General features: G+C 30.9%; 1 protein-coding gene across 3 annotated transcripts in view; it reads right to left on the bottom strand.

Moving 5' to 3' along the window:
• Positions 1-699: 699 nt before the first annotated feature.
• LOC142326472 (putative tubulin polyglutamylase TTLL9) overlaps positions 700-21623 on the bottom strand; it is a 388004-nt gene continuing 367080 nt past the window's right edge. For all 3 annotated transcript variants that reach the window (XM_075369043.1, XM_075369046.1, XM_075369044.1), the window contains 6 exons: positions 19557-19713; positions 18776-18919; positions 14894-15090; positions 14531-14644; positions 6915-7045; positions 700-870 (listed from right to left, as the gene is read on the bottom strand). In XM_075369043.1, coding sequence (XP_075225158.1) covers positions 788-870; positions 6915-7045; positions 14531-14644; positions 14894-15090; positions 18776-18919; positions 19557-19713 — 826 coding nt within the window. In that variant the 3' untranslated portion in view covers positions 700-787. The remainder of the gene's footprint in view (positions 871-6914; positions 7046-14530; positions 14645-14893; positions 15091-18775; positions 18920-19556; positions 19714-21623) is intronic.

The raw sequence follows: 21623 nt of genomic DNA, 5'->3' as shown, positions 1-21623 counted from the left end.
GAAATAAGGTCCAAATACTTCTTTTTTTGCATTCTTTTCTGTAACTACCCAAGGATTCATACCAGCTCAATAATTACGGTTATTGCAATTTAGAAGGTAATTCAATTTGAAATATGCTTCATCAGATGATTTCACTGAACTAGAGAAATGAGGATTTAATTAAAAACAAATTCCTTACAAACCTCCATCTTTCTTTCAAAATCAAAAAACTCATAAAAATTATCTTTGCCTGTAACACAAACTTCAATACCTTTAAAATCTTTTGCCAACTTCCTTCAGGTATTTTCAGCCTACTGGAAATCATTTTTTAGAATTAAAAAATTTCCAGTGGGATTCTTTATGGACAGCAGCAGTATTCATATTATTTTTCTATCAGCATTAAAACATTAAAAACTTGTTTTAGTTTTGTATAATTAACACCGCTGTTCTCAATCTAGGCAAAAATTGATTAAACAAACAAATGAATAATAATTATTATCTAAGTATTACTGACTGCAAAACCAAAATTTTTCATTCATTGCAGGATTTAAATACGGATGCAGGGAAAACTGACTTTTAGACCACCTTGCACTTCTAACAATAATTAACCAAACAGATGTATATAAATCAAACAAAATATTATTCTACTAAAAAACCTATTACACATAGAAATCAATTTGAATTTGTTTCAAAAAAATTAAAAATGTACACAAACAATTTTTTGATAACAATCATAAAAACATGTTTCACTGTGTATAGTACCAAAATTAAAAACAAAATCAGTAGTGAAAATTTATACAACTTTAATTTATATATCTTCTTTGGAATCAATAATCCTTTTCCATTGACATAGTTCATCAAGTTGTTCTCGGCGATCATCATTTCGACATCCTAAAAAGAAATTAATTTAAAATGCATAGATATAAAAAGTAACATTTTGCTAAAAGTAAAGATGGAAATTAAAAAAAGATAACCTGAGTCCGAAGTATTTAATCTCAATGCTAATCAGATCTTGTTCATTGGACTCGTGTAATGGTTTAAGTTGGTAGTAATGCTTACTTTACAATCATAGATGTTAATTCCTCAACCTAAGAGTTCAATTACTCTTATATTTCACAGTTAACGATTGTTATTCAAAGTAATTCCAGTTGCGATTAAAAGATATTTTCAGTAGGAAAATTTATGTGGTGAGTTAGGTGCTGTTATAATTTTTCACTTTTAATTATTCACAAGTTTAACATTTAGTCTTAACAATAATTTTAAATTACTGCAGGTAATGTAATTCAGCTAGTTACCTCAAACCCATTTCCTTGATTATTTATAATATTCTTACAAATAATTCAATATAAACTCTTAAATATTGATCCTCTATAAATCATGAGACCTTGCCGTTGGTGAGGGGGCTTGAGTGCTCAGGGATACAGAGTAGCTGGATCGAAGGTGCAACCATATCGGAGAGGTATCTGTTGAGAGCCAGACTAAGGAATGATTCCTGAAAGAGGGCAGCAGCTCTTTCAGTAGTTGTTAGGGGCGTGAGTAAGGACGACTTAAACGGCCATATCAACATCACTCAGTCCTCTGATTACTGCGCAGCTAAAAGCAATGGAAAACTACAGCTGCTTTTTTTCCAAGAAAATGTGGCTCTCTGCATTTTCATATAGCAATGATGGAGGCGCCTTCCTTGGTAAAATATTCCGGAGGTAAACTAGTCCCCCGTTTAGATCTCCAGGTGGTGACTACTAAGGAAGGGGTCACCAGAAAATTAAAAAATAACATTCTATACGAGTCGGAGCATGGAATGTTAGAAGTTTAAAAAAGGCTGGTAGGCTAGAAAATTTAAAAAGGGAAATGGATAGGATAAATGTGGATATAGTAGGAATAAGTGAGGTTCGGTGGGAAGAGGAAGGCGACTTTTGGTCAGGTGATTTTAGAATAATTAACTCAGCTTCAAATAATGGGCAGTCAGGAGTAGGTTTCATAATGAACAAGAAGATAGGGAAGAGAGTAGAGTATTTCAAAACGCATAGCGATAGAATCATTGTAATAAGGATAAAATGAAAACCTAAACCGACAACGATTGTTAACGTCTATATGCCTACAAGCGCCCATGATGATGATGAGGTAGAGTGTGTATATGAAGAGATTGATGAAGCAATTAAACACGTAAAAGGAGATGAAAATTTAATAATAGTTGGAGATTGGAATGCAAGTATTGGAAAAGGCAAGGAAGGAAATATAGTGGGTGAATACGGGCTGGGCAAAAGGAATGAAAGAGGGGACCAACTTATAGAGTTTTGCACGAAGTATAATTTAGTAATTGCCAACACCCAATTTAAAAATCATAATAGAAGAACATACACTTGGAAAAGGATAGGCGATACTGCAAGGTACCAGATAGATTATATCATGGTTAAGCAAAGATTTAGAAATCAACGCGTTGACTGTAAAACATACCCTGGAGCAGACATTGATAGCGACCATAATTTGGCGATAATGAAATGTAGATTGGGGTTTAAAAACCTGAAGAAAAGGTGTCAGATGAATCGGTGGAATTTAGAGAAGCTTGATGAAGAGGAGGTAAAGAAGATTTTTGAGGAGGACATCGCAAGAGGTCTGAGTAAAATAGATAACGTAGAAAATGTAGAAGAAGAATGGGAGAATGTTAAAAGGGAAATTCTTAAATCAACAGAAGCAAACTTAGGCGGAATGAGGAGAACTGGTAGAAAACCTTCGGTTTCAGACAATATATTGCAGCTGATGGATGAACGTAGAAAATATAAGATTGCTAGTGATGAAGAAAGTAACAGGAACTATCGGCAATTAAGAAATGCTATAAACAGGAAGTGCAAACTGGTGAAATAAGAGTGGATTAAAGAAAAGTGTTCAGAAGTGGAAAGAGAAATGAACATTGGTAAAATAGACGCAGCATACAGGAAAGTTAAAGAAAATTTTGGGGTACATAAATTAAAATCTAATAATGTGTTAAACAAAGATGGTACACCAATATATAATACGAAAGGTAAAGTCGATAGATGGGTGGAATATATTGAAGAGTTATACGGAGGAAATGAATTAGAAAATAGTGTTATAGAGGAAGAAGAGGAAGTTGAGGAGGATGAAATGGGAGAAACAATACTGAGATCTGAATTTAAGAGAGCATTAAAAGATTTAAATGGCAGAAAGGCTCCTGGAATATACGGAATACCTGTAGAATTACTGCACAGTGCAGGTGAGGAAGCGATTGATAGATTTATACAAACTGGTGTGTAATATTTATGAAAAAGGGGAATTTCTGTCAGACTTCAAAAAAAGTGTTATAGTCATGATACCAAAGAAAGCAGGGGCAGATAAATGTGAAGAATACAGAACAATTAGTTTTAACTAGTCATGCATCAAAAATCTTAACTAGAATTCTATACAGAAGAATTGAGATTAGAGTGGAAGAAGTGTTAGGAGAAGACCAATTTGGTTTCAGGAAAAGTATAGAGACAAGGGAAGCAATTTTAGGCCTCAGATTAATAGTAGAAGGAAGATTAAAGAAAAACAAACCAACACACTTGGCGTTTATAGACCTAGAAACGGCATTCAATAACGTAGACTGGAATAAAATGTTCAGCATTTTAAAAAAATTAGGGTTCAAATACAGAGATAGAAGAACAATTGCTAACATGTACAGGAACCAAACAGCAACAATAATAATTGAAGAACATAAGAAAGAAGCTGTAATAAGAAAGGGAGTCCGACAAGGATGTTCCCTATCTCCGTTACTTTTTAATCTTTACATGGAACTAGCAGTTAATGATGTTAAAGAACAATTTAGATTCGGAGTAGCAGTACAAGGTGAAAAGATAAAGATGCTACGATTTGCTGATGTTATAGTTATTCTAGCTGAGAGTAAAAAGGATTTAGAAGAAACAATGAACGGCATATAATTAATAAAACGGAAATATAATTTGTTTACATCAAAAATTAATTTAAATGTCAGGAAAAGATTTTTGAAAGTATATGTTTGGAGTGTCGCTTTATATGGAAGTGAAACTTGGACGATCGGAGTATCTGAGAAGAAAAGATTAGAAGCTTTTGAAATGAGGTGCTATAGGAGAATGTTAAAAATCAGATGGGTGGATAAAGTGACAAATGAAGAGGTATTGCGGCAAATAGATGAAGAAAGAAGCATTTGGAAAAATATAGTTAAAAGAAGAGACAGACTTATAGGCCACATACTAAGGCATCCTGGAATAGTCGCTTTAATATTGGAAGGACAGGTAGAAGGGAAAAATTGTGCAGGCAGGCCACGTTTGGAATATGTAAAGCAAATTGTTAGGGATGTAGGATGTAGAGGGTATACTGAAATGAAATGACTAGCACTAGATAGAGAATCTTGGAGAGCTGCATCAAACTAGTCAAATGACTGAAGACAAAAAACAAAATATTGATAAATTTATTTTAAGAAGACTTGCGTTTTTTAAAAATCACTTTTGCAAATGGTACTAATCGTAGGTCAAAAAATTGATTTGTTTAAATTGGTTTAAAAAATAGAATAATCAACTAAATGTTTATACTTGTAATATATTTAAGAACATGGTTTTATAGAAAAAATATCCTCTTATATAATGCTAAAGAAGAACTGAATTGTATTATCCTGTGAACCTCTAGAAGCAGATTTCCAAATTTTTTAAATGTGAATTATAATAAATTTATTATTTTATAAAAATATTAGCTGGCCAGGGGGCAGAGACCCCTGGACCTACAATGTATTCATTATCCTCATGGTTGTGAGAATATTAAATATTTTACAGATACTCATAAAAGAAAAAAAATAGTAATTTTACTTGATTATATTATTGTTACCATGGTGACAGAAATATAATAATGATGTATAAGGATTACTCTTTCTTTCTTTAATGAATATCTTAACATCCAAAGGAGCTAAGATCTTGATCTATGGCTTACAACCTTCCCTGGGAAAATGCAAATGTATCCTGAAAATTTGATACCAATCAGTCAGTTGGTTCTCACATGATGCTATTGCAAACAAACAAACAGATCAACTTTCACATTTATATACAAGATAAATAAATATGTGCTAATTTCATAACTAAATTATTTCTTATATAAGTGAAACCGCAAATATTCATTCAACCTTTTCTGTATGTATTTACATAATCTACGAGTATGTGTACTGTAAAATCTAGAATGTCTATTAACAAATAAATAATTTTTTCTATTTTGATCAGCACACAACAGCACACTGTGAAGATACTAAATAATCAAATAAATCATAAATCAAAAGGCATTATGAAACTTATTTGAAAATAAATTCATGTATACTTAAGATGCAGAATATTTAGGGCTTTTTTTTAGATTATTCAGTGCCCAGATTTCAAACACACCAAGCCTTTTTTTTTCTTTTTCATAGTATCTAAATTTCACACCCACACAGAAGTTCAAAATATAGAAGAATTCCAAATATAACAATCCACAAGTTGATTCTTCATGTCTTAACTTTTCTTATTACATTAACAACAGTTATATTTTGATGGTCTATTATTCTTTAACAGAATTAATTTTGATAATTCAGATTTTGAAAACATCTGGTGAATATCCTGTCCATCCCCTTACACTGTGTTGTTTGCAATCATTAAATAATATAGAGATCCTTATGTGTGTGTATATAAATATTTAAATTTCTTGAGCATGGTTCCGCTGGTATAGTTTAATAAAATAATTAAAAGTAATTAAGTGATATATCCACCTTACCAGCAAATAAATGTTAAATCCTCTAGATGTTTCGGTTTTTTCAAACCATCATCAGAGTTGAAATACTATAATTAAGTCAAAAGTTAAAATACATATACAGTCATGACTGTTAACAGTATTACTGTTAATATGCAAACAGTCATGACTGTATACGTATTTTAACTCCTGATGATGGTTTGAAAAAACTGAAAGATCTCGCAGATTTAATACTTATTTGCTGTTAAGGTGGATGTATCACTTATAATTACTTTTAATTATTTTATATATATTATATATATATATATATACACACACACATGAGTATATATAAGGATCTACATAATTATATAGAGTGTGTCAAAAACACCTCAACAACTTTGGATAGAATACTATAATTTTCAAGATAAAGTATTGATCAACTACTTTACCTTTTGATGAGAAATAGAATTTCAATTCCTTCTAGTGGGTGGGTAGTCCAGCGGTTATAACTGAAATATTTTAAATGGTCACCCTTTGTGTCATACATCATTTTAAAGGTCTCTTTAAGACCTTTAAGTATGGGTAACTGTTATGTTAAGCTTAAAATTGGCTTTATCCAACCACATTATTTTTCACATCTGTTCCAGTATCATTCACAAAACTGTTCTCTCCTGTTTGGATAATCTTCATTTAATGCATGTAGAAGTCTTGGGATATATGGTCTCCACTTATTAGCTTGTAAAATTTTATGAACACAGTCTTTTTTAACACCAGTCTACAAAAAAAATTGGCTTGGAGATTTCTTTGGGATCATATAAAGGTTTGTATTATTAACATTCTCAGTTTTCCAATAACACTTCAAAAGTCACTACACTAGTAAAAAGAAAACTGAATTTCAGCCATGGTTATTATGAAATAAATAACATATAATTTAACAATGATTGACAACAATGAAAAACAGATATTTTTATCTATCAGCTGATATGGTTTTGTCATTTCTATTCCACTTTATTTTCTAGCTGTAACCATTCAGAGAATGCATAAATTTATTTGAGACATATATATATATATATATTTGCACGCACGCGCGCGTGTGTGTGTGAATACTGCATGTGAATACTTTGAATTAACTCAATAAAATAACTTTCAATTGGTTTAAAAATAAATAGACAAATTAAATTCTACATACAACATAAAACATTAAAACATGTATTTACCTAGAAATATGTTGAGATAGTTTTTGTCTCCCCTAGGACCACATTTATTAAATCCAGGACAAGGAGGATGTACAGGTCCACCATTCCAGAACATGTCAAAACCACCAATTCTAGTTTCAAAACCTGTACGTCTGAAAATTTATTCATAAATTCGTGATTGTTTTTATAAAAATAAAATAAAAAATTAGATATATATTTCATAAATCATCAATTAAAAAAAAAATTGAAAAAATACTGTGAACTGACAATTCTTTGTTTAATTATGCTTACTATAAATATACTTTTTTAATAACCAGTTATTTCTCTTTGTATATTACTATATTGGTATGTAAGTTTCACCATAAACATAATAGTTATTGGTACACTTGAGAATCTTTAACCACTATTTGTATTCAGCATCCCCACTCCACAAATAGAACTGTCTGGAGCTTTTAAATCATTTAAAAGGTTTGTGGATTATGAAAAAAGTTAAGTGTGGTTGGTAGAATATTGCCAAGTACTGAATCAAAAGAGCTATAAGACTTGTTATATCTTGCCCAGGATGCAGATTCACTGGAGCAGTTGATGCAGGGGCAACTTTGCATAAAGAATATGAAAACTGTTTATTATGATGGAAAGAGACAAAAGTTTATTCATCCTGACACTGTATTAATTTTTTTAAATTATATTTTCAAAATATAATGAACCTCAATTATTCAGAATTTACAATAATTTTGATCTTATCTTTAAAAAGATTGTATAAACAATATGTACAGGACTAATTTTATCGACTGTAATCTGTTTTATCAATAAGTTTCTTACTATAAAATAAAAATAAATGTATGGTAGCACCCAGGAAGGACTCCTGCTTAGGGTTACAGGTGAAAACTGGTCAACAGTCTCAAAGGTGGTTCGAAATGGTGAAGAGGGTGGAAGAGCCTAGGAGATCGGTCTCTAAATGAAACCCTTATAGGTGGCAGTACCATCACCGTATACTATAATGCATTAGTAGTGCTTTTAGGAGAAATTTTAATTACTTAAAAGTCTTGAAAGGAAAAGGGGAAAAGCTAAACAGGATTAATGGTCACAAACATGGAATGAAATAACTTAAAAGTTTTGGGATAAAATTATTGAATCTCACAACTTCGAACGTACAAAGTTTGGCCCATAAAGAAACTGACCTGTGTTATGTCTTAAAGGGTCAGAAAATTAACATTGCAGTAACCACAGAAACAATAAAGAATCTCAAAGGAACAGCAGATTTAGACGATTAGAGAACGGATTTTGCTACGACTGTCATTAAAGTGTATGACCAATCATAGAACAGGTTTATAAGTAATGTAGAATATGATGTGTACAGATGTCAAAAAAATTGGATTCAAAATAATGAAACATCTGACTAAAATGGTGAGTGACGCTGTAAATTTGAATTTAATTTCACAAAGTCAATGGACTGAGCATTATAAAATCTACGATATGACCTGGAGATTGTGATGAAATTGCAAAAGAGATACAAGAAATGAAAAGTGCAGATCCATTAACAGTTGATGATTTGGAGAAAGCCATTTTGTCTGTGAAGAACCAAAAGGCAACTGGTGTTGATGGAATAAGCTCAGAACTAATTAAATATGCTAGAACATTTTTTAAGTCTAGGCTACTGCACTTGTTTAATATGTGCTGGATGTACTGTACAATTCCAGATGAGTGGAGAGCAGCAAAAGTTATTTAACTTTTTACAAATGTAATAAAACTGTAGCTTTGAATTATAGAGGTATTAGTTTGCTTAATACAATGTATAAGATTTATAGGAAAATTATTAATAAAGGACTACGTGATATCATGGATATGTTACTACTTCAGGAATACACAGGATTTTGCAAAGGACGATCCTGTGTTGACAGTACATCTGTTCTAAAAATACTAATTGAAAAGGGATGAGAGTTTAATTTAGAGATGCTCCTTGCTTTAATTGATTATGAGAAAGCTTTTGACAAAGTCAAGAAGTCGTTTTTGTGGGATATCATGAATAAAAGACCATACTCCAAAACACCTCATGAATGTTATTAAGAGTATGTACTATCACACAAGAGTAATAAGAGATATAGGTGTTGAATTTTTGGATGATTTATATTAAGAAAGGTGTATGCAAGGGCTGCAGTGTATCTCCTACACTCCTTAATATATTATATATATATATATAATAAGGAAAGGAAAAGTAGAAGTAAATCCAGGTATTATTGTGGACAATACAAACTTAAGTACAATGCTATTCATTGACACCCAACTTATTATTCAGCAGAACTAATATGAGCTTCAAAGAGCTGTACACAGCTACAGCACAACATAACGATTTCTACAAAGAAGTCCAAATCTATGGTTTTCTTGGTGAAACAACCAGTCCGTATGAAAATCGTTATACTTAACTAATTAACAGAGCAGGTATCTCATTTGTTTTACCTGGATTGGGAAATTACATAGAATGTTGATCAGGATATTGACCATAAACTGAATAAGTTCAAGTCAATGTGTGGAACAATTCGGTGAACACTGACGAAGAATACTATGAAAGAGACCAGACTAAAATTTTATAAAATGATGGGAGTAATAGTTTGGAACAAGGGCACCTAGTACAAAGCAAAATGTAGTTTCTGAGATCGGTGAAAAATTGTGAAAGACAGGATAGGTTCTAAATGATGATAACTGGAAGGAGATATATTTAAGATATAAGATAGAATTTTAGAGAATAAACAAAAATGGTTGGCGCACCTTGAGAGGATGTCGGATGAAAGGTTGGGGGAAACAAACCTATCGGTTGAAAAGAGGTGGGAAAATCAAAGTAGCTTTGGTGGCACATCGAGGCATTCTTTTGAGATCTGTACAGATGATTCACCTACACCCAGAAGGATGAAGGAGAAGAATCTACAAGAACTTTGTTACAGAGGTAATTTTGATTTGTTCTTATACATTTTTTCATGGTGAGTTCAAATGTGACTTCAAAATTTGTCTTAAGAGCTTCATTATGTTTTTTGTCTCTCATAAAAAAAAATTGTTAAAAATGATTTATTTTCTCCATTAAGAGTAAAAACTTGTAAAGCTTAGTTATGAGTAATGAGATATGAAAGATGTTTATAAAGGACCATATTTATAAATGACTCAGAGGGGAATTATTTGTAAGAGTGATTATTATGATTAATATGGTATTAAATCATGGAATGATAATGATAAGACTATTTACTATGATTCATTCCTTTTAGGAAAAATAGATTTATCACAATAATATGGACTAATTAATAGCCTTTATTAATGACATCATAATTTGATTTGTCATTTCATTGTTTTGCTAGTGTATTTACAATATCACTATTTTTACTGTGAAATAACCCAGACCAGAGGAGTGATTTCATTTTGGTTTTCATGCCAATTCTATTGCTATTTGGTCTTTTGTTTTATTCCTACTTATTATGATACATCCATGTATTGTTTTATTGTGTACAACATATATATATATATATATATATATATATTGCTTTTTGTACATTTTTCTTTATTTAAAATTGCCTCGTAGTTGTTTAAATCATTCTAATAACTTTTGCTATTTGTGTAGAGAATTAACTTCTAAATCTCAAAGAACAAATATTATTCCTTTGATTAAAAAAAATCTCATGAACTTATTTTAGGAATAAAATAAGAGATCAGAACAAGTCTTAGGCTCCTCAAATCTGCTGTATTCTTGCAGATTCAGCCCTAGCGTTTTTTCCATCATAGGCAAACCTAAAAATTGCCACCCCCAAGCTTCAAAATAACTTTAAAATCTAAAAAAAAAAAAACAGAATTATAAAAGAACCATGTTAACCAGAAAAATTACATTAATTGGGTTAAGACAGAAATACAAAAAGAGATTTACAGAAAAATTGTTTTATTGAAAGACAAAATTTACATTTTTTTAACAAGCTGACACCAATGAACTTACAAACTAAAACTAGTACCTACTATTTTCAGAGATAATTTAAATATGCTTTTAAAACAATAAGCAAAACTAGTACAATAATAATAATATTATTGTACTAATAAATATAAGTAAAATTATTTTCTAGATTCAAGTAATTGAACTTTATTTTTGTGAATTGTGTTTATATATATTTTTTGCATTCTAGTTCACAGTTTGTATGAGCCTACCTTGCCTACCACCTAGGATAAGCCCTGATTCTTGTGTAACTTTACAAACTGGCTGGCTAAGTGGGAAGCCACAACATAATCTTTTGTTAAACCTAAGGTATGGAAAGAGCCTGAAGACCGCCTGACAGACTGTTTTTTTTGTATTACAAAAATCAAAAGCATCAAAGGCTGGGAACTATAGCGATAAACTGAGTAGTTGAGTGAACTTCATGAAAACAATAAAAACTGAGATTCAGTATGTCTGTAAAAATAAATACGCCGGATTCATGTGACTATTTTCCAGCTAATCTTGGCAAAATATGTGATGAGCATGATGGCTTTCACCAGGAACTTTTCAGCAATGGAAACAAGCTACCAGAGAAAATGGAGCCTGAATATACTTGCAGATTACTGATGGAGGCTGAAAAGGGACATTCTAGAGACTGAATACAGGAGTAAACTAAATAAAAGCAGGTAAGATAACATCACACTGTAGCTATATCATTCCTTTAAAAAATCAGGTTTTCTTTTAATCCGTGTTACTAAAACCTACATTCACAATCTTGGTTTCAATTTTAGTTTAGATTTAAAATCAGTGCAAAAAAATTTTATAAGATGCACCTTACTGAATGCATATAGCAGAAAGATATTTTTTGTTTTGCAGACCAATGTCAATATCACTCATAATGCTGAGTTTTTATGTATGTTCAATCTTAGTTGGTTTTTGTCCATTTTTTATGCTATACTAAATAGGTAGAATACATTATTTACTTTTATTTCTAAAGTGTTAAAAAGTATTTTTATGAAAATTTTATTTGGGTTTTTAAATCCAAAATCTTGAATCTGATTTCAAAATCAAAATCTTGAATCCTACATCTGGTTTTTAAATCCAAATTCAAAATCGGTTGTTTATTTTTAAAATGTAAGAACATATCTCACACAACTTAATCTGTGAATATTTATAATATTGTTATTTACAATGCACATACAGTTATGTCTTCTATACATTGCAAAAATACCTTAGATGTTATGCTATACAAAAGGTAAGCCTTATGTTAAACCTTCTCCTTGTAAGTAATAAATAACATTAAATATAAAATATTTTTGATTTGCGCAGAGTTTTAATAATAATACAACATTAATAATGAATGATTTATTTATGTCACTTTTAAGAGTATCTTGCATTAGGGTTTTTGTATTCATATTTTTAATAACATAAAAAAACAAAATATCATTTATGATTTATTTCTGTTAGTTTTATGTTTTGGCTAATTCAATGTTTCAGTTAATATTGAATGTTCTTAAGTTTCAGATATTTTTTTTTAATTAAAAAAAATTAAACATTTTATAAAAGAAAAATATTTAAACATTTTAGTAGATTTATATAATATACTAAAGGTCAAATAGATAAATTATCTTTAAAAACTTTTACAGGCCATAGGAAAAATAATATATTAAAAAGTATATGTATAAAAAAAGTATATGTTAATATTTATAATTTTATAAATACTTATAATTATTTATTTATTTAAAATTATTAATTTTACATAATTTATAAAAATAAAAATATAATTATATTTTATTGCTTGTATTTATATACTTTTATCTCCGTATAAGATATATAGAGTATACGTTGTAGGCTACTTATATTTTCCTATATGTAAAATATATATACATATACCAACAAAGAATAGCAACCCATTCTTTGGCATTCCATTTTTTTTACATCAAAATTCATACTTTTCAATTCTCATTAAATGGATTATCAAAACTCTACCATTTCCATTTAAAATTTGTCAGTTGCTTTGTTGTGGGAGCTTAGGGGGGGGGGGGGGTTGCTTGTCTCATACTGAAAAATATATAGTTTTGAAGGAGGATTTCATTAAATTTCATTTTTCTTTGCTTGACTCTTGAAAAAATATGTAAGGATTGCCATACTTTGTTTTAACATCAATGTACTGTACACCACACACACACACACACACACACATATGCACACACACACACACACACACACACACACACACACACACACACACACACACACACACACACACACACACATATATATATATATATATATATATATACATACACACATACACACTTTCTTCAACAATGGATGAGGCTTTGAATGAAGTCATTTTAAAATGTGAATTGTACCTCCTCATATTCTTGAGGAAATATTTTGATTCTGTAGTAGTCCCAGATGAGTAAGAGAGTTTTATAAATTATACGTTTTGAGTGTTTGTAGACAGACTTTTCCACTGCAACAGCACATACCCGAGGAGGTTTGCTTTATATTTCTTGGAAAAATAGCACTTATATACTCGGTTCATTTCCCCAATTATCATGCTTTTATGATTGCTGTATTGTTTTCTTTGTAAGGAAAACCATCAAGAAATAACTTGGAATGCCATTCAGCTGCCCACAATGTGCTAGCTTTCTCCCGAATTTTTTGAAGACAACATTCACGTTGGTCCTCAAATTCAGCCACCCGCAATGTTCTGACATGTTTCCTCACAGCCTATAGCTTGCTGTTGTTGATCATCTGTTTTGTATGTATGCAAAAGCTGTGCTTTACTCACTATCAATTGAATTTGACTGAAGGGCTTACGTTTCCTTTTAGGCATCGTCAAATTACTACGCTAATGTTTATACGCTTCTCATTGATAATGTTATCCAAAATTTCACTAAACAATATGATCTGAATTCACTCTCTACCAAGAAATTAAGTTTTATATCCCCCACTTCGATCTTAAATTACAAACATTTAAGTTGAAACTGAAGCGATTATTAATTGCTCACATCTCTTTTTATATTGTTAAAAGATTTTTGAGGTCTTCTCTATTTCAGGAATGCTCCATAATCTTCTACAAACATTTTGAAAATTCCAGATTGGTCTAGAAATTCCAGTTATAAAATGTTCTATATGTTGCAAAATGTTCCAAAATGTTGTAGAAACCTTTATGAAGTTCTACAAATATCCAAAACATCATAGCGTTCAAAAATATTCTAGAATATTCTCAAATGCTCTATACTTTTAAGCTTTTGTAATCTTTTAAGTCCTGCTGCTCACTACTCCACCACTCGGTTGCAGTAGGAATATCTTCCACAACATTTTTACTTAGTAAATAATAACTATGTTTGAAATCAATCTTATGGTTTAGGAAGGGATTGGCGATAAACATACATACATAAAAATGGATTTTATTTATTTTAAGATTGATAATAATGTTGAATTTGAATCATTCAAGTTTCTCATAAGAGTTCACTGTTTATAAGAATTGTTAACATTTTCAAATTCAGTTACAAATTAACTTTTTTATGTTTTTAAGAAACATCTTTCTTTTAATTTTATCAGTTTATCACATCTGAAATGTTTCAACTACTTTGTGATATACCCGGCAATGTAATGAATAACGACTTAAAGTGAACAAAAAACAATATTATTCATCACAGACAGCAAAAATTTATATTACCTTCCTTCCACATCAACAATATTAAGGACATCTTGAATAAGATTATATTTCAAATTATAATCATCTGAGTCAGTAGGATTCATTGAAGGTGATGCATTTACTTCTATAAGCCACCTGTAAAATACAATCCATTTTAAACTTTCATGTAATTGTTAAGTTTTTTATTATCAGCGACTTGAGCAATTTGACACCCATTATATCCATTCCACCTGAACAGGTGGATAGAGTATGGCCAGTAGTTAAGAGTACAGGTAAATTTTCAATAAAAGCCATTTTCACCATTATAAATTTAAAGCATTCAAATTATCATAAAAACTAGTAAGTAATTAATTTAAACTATGCAGAAAAAGATTACAAACGTACGGTTTAAGGTTAGCCTGAAGGAGTATATCATAACCGTACAGCTCAAAACATTGGTTATTTTGCATTATTGATGACTGTACGCTACAAAGACTTGTTACAACGACTTGACCGATTTTTTGCATTAACTCTTCAATTTTTTGGGCCCCATGTCTTGCGGTTAGAAATTCACGTACACTTCTCATACTCCATTTACATCCCTGAAAAATGATTATAAAATTACTAATGATAATATAAATTAACCGTATAGGCACAGAATAAACTTTAACATGTAAAAATGAGTAATTTAATGGTATTATCTAATAAAATAAAACAAAAAAAGATTACTGTATTTACTTAGATATGATTTGCACCTTTTTTTAAAAAGCAAACATAAAATGTACAGGTGCATTTGATAGGTGGGGATTTCCAAATGACAGTCCAATATTTGTATTTACCATTGTACAACATATTTGGGTACAATATACTAATATACAGTAGTAATTAAAACAAATCATAAGGATATTCTAATTATGTTTGATTTCACAGCAGTACCTTGATGTTGAGCCACATCCATTATGTAGGCTATATCGTAACGGCTTGTTTATAAATAAACTTTTGTCATAAGCATGTTTGTTTATCTCCGCATTTTCAGTTATTATAAAATTTGTTATTATTCATCATCTACTATTTCTGTATAGGACACAAGTCGTCTCGGCTAAAAACATAACAGTATTCATTTTGTTTTATACTGTATGTTTATTCAGATTGTATGATTGTATGTTTATACTTATGTGTAAGTTTTACCAGTTTTAACATTAAGTAAGGAAGTAAAAATAAATTCTATGAACGCTCGGCTTGCCCAAAAACCAATTCGTGGAATGACTGACAAAATTCTTACAAAACTCCTCAAAGTTGTATTAAATGTTCCCTGACTGAAGCAATGCGAGCTTACTAACACTTCAAATATCTTGACAGACCATATGCACTTCATTTTACACGATGTTTGGGTATGAAAACCCAAAACATCTGTTCGATGGATGCCATGTTTGTTAAATAGTAAACAAAAAGCGCATTCAACTGAACACTTCTTGAGGGTGTTAGACTTAAACACGATTCCACTGAGTTTATTCGATGTTTTATAACAATAATTGAAACATTCTCATATACTCCAGAAAGCAAACAGTTGGCCATGAGTAGGTGTAATTGCACCGAAGAAAACGAAGACTGTTCCACCTGTAGAAAGAGTCACAGATATGGATTTTTGGATTCTTGGATGTGATAGTCATAAACTAATTGAAAAAAGTCATTTCCACCTGTCCTTTGTTATTTCTTTAGAAATGACAAAGGACTATTTCTAAAGTTATATTCAATGAAATTAAAAATATTACAGGATCTACTAATATTCAGAATAGAGAATATATAGTAGACATGCATTCTAAATAAATTGCACGCATACTAAATATAATGAACTCGGTAAGTACACTAACGGAAACGGAACGAAACGCAAGGATAGTGGGAGTTTATTATCTCCCAACTAATCGGCAGAGCCTGGACGAATGTCGCTTGCTGCTGTGTCTTTCGTTTTCGGGCGGATCATTATTTATTTAGCGGCAGTTATAGATTTTTGGGTTTTATTTACGGACGGAGTTGTTACTTGCGTTCCGGTCCTTTAGAACGGTAAGAAATAATTGACAGAGGATTATCATGGGAGACTACGCGCGTGTGGATTCGTTCTTTCGGCATTATTCCCCTTCAGTCCGTCTCCTGAAGTTCTTTCGGTGCTAGCGCCTTTCGGCCTAACAGGAATACGCCTTTCAGGGGCCCTAGTGTTTCGAGGAGCAATGCGCTCCCCTTTCTGGAGGGAGTCGTATGTGCTGGCTGGGAATGTAATTGTGAGAATTAGGTAAAGAGGATGGTGGGTGTTTGGTGAGGTGAATTTGAAGTCACTAGTCTTCCTTCAATCGGTTATTTTTACACGGATTTGAATACTAGATCGTGGATACCGGTGTTCTTTAGTGGTTGGGTTTCAATTAAGCATCTCATCTCAGGAACGGTCGAACTGAGACTGTGCAAGACTACAATTCATTTACACTCATACATATCCTCTGAAGTATTATCTGAAAGATAATTACCGGAGGCTAAGTAGAAAAAAAGTATTCCTTCACTAGAGCTCTCTTCGACGTACACTAACATGGAATATGCAATAAGCATACTCAGCAAGTATGTTAATTATTTTTTATAATTCATCTTCATTAAGGGAACCTGGTCCTCAAAAATAAAAATTTCGAAATATTTTTTTTAATTTTTTTAATTTAATTAACCTGTATTTTCTGAGTACGATGATATATTACCGGTGTAGATTGGGGTTAGTTTATTTTTTTTATTAATTATTTTTAATTAATACTACACTGGATATTTTTTCTGCTTTTCAGTGACATGTCCACAGTTTTAAAATATGTTTTGATCCTCTTTGTTTAAAAATGTAATTTTTTTTATAGAAAGAGAACTTTTCTTACTTACCATTGGCAGCCCTATCAAATTGCTTGACTTTCAACTTCATCATCTGTGTTTTTGTTGCAGAATTCAGTATAGTTTTTACTAAGTTCGTCCTATTTGTTTCTTGCAACTTTTTGTGTTAAAGAAAAATAATAGTAATATATCTTATTATGAGATAAACATACCAGTTGAGCCTAATTAACCAAGTACGAGTAAGACTTCTCGCATTACTACTCCTAGTTCTTATAAAGAAAACTTTCGAAGACAGACTTTTCTGATTTTGAACAAGATACAGATTAAAGTCCAATTTTTAATTTAAATTTATCTTGTGGTGTTTTATCCGAAATTGTTTTCTGTTAAAATTGTAGTAAAGCTGGTATAACATGAGAGGTAGTACGTCGGTGTGGGTTGGTTTATAGTTTTAGCTTAGTTTGTAAAAACTGATTTTAAACCACATTTTTATAATTCAGAAAGTAATGTTAATAAGGGGTACCACAACAATTTTTGATTTGAATGTTAGGTTAGGGTATGTTCTTATTTGTATTGAAAAAGCAGTCGCTGCAAGCCGAGTATTTTGAGGAATTATGAACTTACCTAAACCTGTAGAAAAGTTTAATTAATATGTCGACGTATTAGGTCTAGCAGTAAAACGTGTTACGTTTTAATAATTTTCTATAAAAGGAACATTTTCTCAAAATCGGTTGGAGATATTTACTTTAAATTTTCAGGGTATATTCTTCCAATAGTAATGAACATTTTGACTTCCTGGTTTAACAAAAAATTGCTTAAAACAATTTTATAGGTACAAAAAGGTAAGTTTTTAAAGTTCATGACATCAAAAAAAAAAATTTTTTTTCTGTTGAAATAAATATTAATTTGTGAAACCCCCATGTTAAAATGTGTATTAAGGATCGATTAATGTCCATTACAGGTTTCAGCCTATTATCTTAACCACAGGCTGAAAAAATGTTGATTATGTTAGTGTGGAAAACATATGAGAACCAGGTTGCCCCCTTCACAGGATCTCCGAAAAGAGTATTTCGCATATGATGAAGGACCCTAAGCAAGAGCTGAATGATTGTCCCTTGTTTTCCAAGTATAATTGAATTCATTCTTTCAGCCTGATATCGTTTTTTTTTTATTTATGTATACCAGGTAACAGAGTAACAGCACAGTGATGATGTCAACAGTACTCTTCATAGATGCCAAGGCATCTGTGCACAGTCTGGTGTGTAATTGTAAAAATACCAGTAAATGTGTAGTCATGAATAGATTCAGGCTGACCACTCCTGAGAATTGGCTGATAAAAAAATTCATATCTATTTTGTTTACTCCAGAATATTTTCTTTTTTAATTTAAATATGAATTATATAAGCATAGTACCTTCGTTTTATCTTTTCATTATACCTGCTTTTCACTATTTGAAGCGTGTAATTGTAAACTCATATTGGTTAGATGAACCATTGGATTTTCTAATTCTGCTAATGAAAACTGCCACCCAGAGAATCTGGCAAATCCCTCTCTAGCCATCCATGCTTTCAGTGGAAAAAACTGCAAAAGGGAACATAATTTAATTATAACGGTTAATAAAGAAGTATATAAATCTCTTAACTGAAAAAAAGACTACAAAAAATTTTTGTTTTAGAAATGAGATTACTAAATTAAAGAATATACAAAACTCTGTGCATTCTCCATCAAAGATGAAGACTTGCACACAGTAGTCATTGTTACTTCTTGCTAAATTCATATTCAGCAATTTTTATTAATTGTTATGCAAGATATTCTTCCATAACAATGTTTTGCAAATAAGTTTTTTTTTTAAATACATAGTAAATCTTTAATAATAATACAATGTAATTATGACAAATAAAATTTATTTGAATTAATTATAATCTAATAAGTATCAATCATATTAATGCGCTATATCCAGGAGACAAACAATTAACTCTTTCATTTACATTCTTATGATTCTTTCAACAACTAAGAGTATATTGGTACCAAAATTTTGATGAGTACCACATTTGTTAATCGATAACAAAATACACATTCACCTGAACACTTCTCGAGGGTGTTTAGACTTAAGTTTATGGAGTTACCAGTGACATGCTAAGATTAATATAACTGTAGAACTGCATGATTTGGTAAGCTATAAGATTAAAAAGAAGTAGAGCAAATAATTAATACTTACAGATGTAACGAGCACAAATATTCTTAGATCAAATTTTCTACCAGCAATTAGGTAGGGATCTTCAATGTAAGCTTGAACCACCCAAGTCTCCATATCTTGTCCAGATTCCTCAGCATCTTTACATTTCTGATTCCTCCATTCTATTAGATTTTTATGTCTATCAAGTAATATGAGAAAAAACATAATAATAGAACATTAACTATGATAATAAGTCTTCAAACACAATAAAAACCATTACAATTTGGATTTTCTAGTTTAGAAATTCCATAACTTATGTCACTCTTTTTTCCATGTATTTTTATTAAAACATGGAGTCGTACATAATTTTAACTTAAAATGCAACTTTATATACCAAGAGAAAATAAACAAACAGCTGATGTATCATTATTCTACAAATATTGTTTAACAGAAACAAAATAATGCTGGGGTTTAAATAAAAGATAATTATTTTTTTATAAAAATAACAGCAAAAGATAAAGACACAAAAGTACATAGAAAAACTTATAAAAATAATAATGTAAATTATAGAAAATTAACAACACTAAGGTGTAATAAATAATCTCATCAAAACAAAGTAGACCGAGCTGAGTATATTATATCGCAAAAAAAATTTATTATAAGAAACAGTTTTAAAGTTATAAATAAAATATCATTTTAAAAATACATAATCAGTGGTTGCAAATCCATTAAATAAATGGTTGTATATGCATAAATGGTTTGTATACCCAAGTGGAGCTGTAAAGAACTTCCATTCAAAGTGAAATAAAAACTGAAAAATAAATTAAAATTAAACTTTGTACTTAAAACTTTCAAAAATGTTAATTTTGGCCACATCTCACTAAGAATTAGACCATTCTACATGCTAGTTTGAATTTCCATCTAAATACACATATGGTTTGATACATGGTAGTTATATCAAAGGGGCATATCGGACTATCACTAGACAACATGAAAAATCATTAACCTATGTCCCCAACCATATAAAAAAAAAATAATAATCCATGGGAACTGTTTTGGATTGACAATTTCTGAAACATATATTTATTATTTTTTACACTTTAAAATATTAACAGTTCTAATTATAAGCTTCCAAAATTTCTTTCAAAGTTTGTTTTATATGCAGCTTCTACAATGTGTTACCAATGATTTTTTTGATGACCGCCACCAGTAATCATTGAAGATTATTGGCACTGAACAGTCCTCTGGGATTACAATAAGTTGCTAACTTCAATGTCCTGTAGTTTCAGAGAAAGTTACTGTTGTGTGTTTTAAGTACTATCATGGTTTTTCTTCTTTTTTTTTCAAAGTATTCATGTACAACTTGTTCGTCATTTGTTATAGTTTTCGTTTGACATTTGACAAAGCATCTGTAATTTGAATGGAACATATACTCTTTAAACAAGAACTTCCTTAGATGAATGCAAGCCTTTGCACCCGTTATATCAGTTTGTTCATTTTGCAGGATTCTTATATCAAACTTCCCTTATGGAGAGTATTACTCTTTATGACTTGGATGTTGGCATCCCCACAGCTCTAGCCTATGCTGCTTTTCTTTCTTCTACACCCTAAGCTGCTGTACAGTTTACACTTTACTCATATACTAAACAAATTACAACATATACTCTTACAGAGCTACACAACATCCTTCACAGTTTCTTCTTACATTTACATTCGGCGGTGTTACAATCTTATGAAACGAAACAACCGATGGTGGAAACTATCGTGCTGATGGGTGAATGGCTCTACATACTGAGTCTCGAATGATGTCCTCTGGGCACCTGGGTGAACCCAGTAGTAATTAGCTCTAGCCTCTGTATGCAAGCTAAACAATCAGAGAGAAGACGCAAAACTCTCATAACCTCACTAAACCAGATGTCTCTTTTGCCACCACAACATCAAGAGAAGTCACTGGAAATGCAGATAATTAACAATGTGGATCGTGCAGTGAGCCTCAAAAACTTGTTCAGATGTTATCTGGTCAAGTTGCTTCCCTATTTGCCACCATTTCAGAGCTGACTAAAATGAGTCGGTAATTGCAGCTACTGAAATCACAGTTAGCAGGATCCC

Source organism: Lycorma delicatula, chromosome 6 (assembly GCF_047948215.1).
Source record: "Lycorma delicatula isolate Av1 chromosome 6, ASM4794821v1, whole genome shotgun sequence".
Lineage (NCBI taxonomy): Eukaryota > Metazoa > Arthropoda > Insecta > Hemiptera > Fulgoridae > Lycorma > Lycorma delicatula.
The sequence above is the reverse complement of the archived record's forward strand: the minus strand, read 5'-3'. Positions and strand labels throughout refer to the sequence as shown.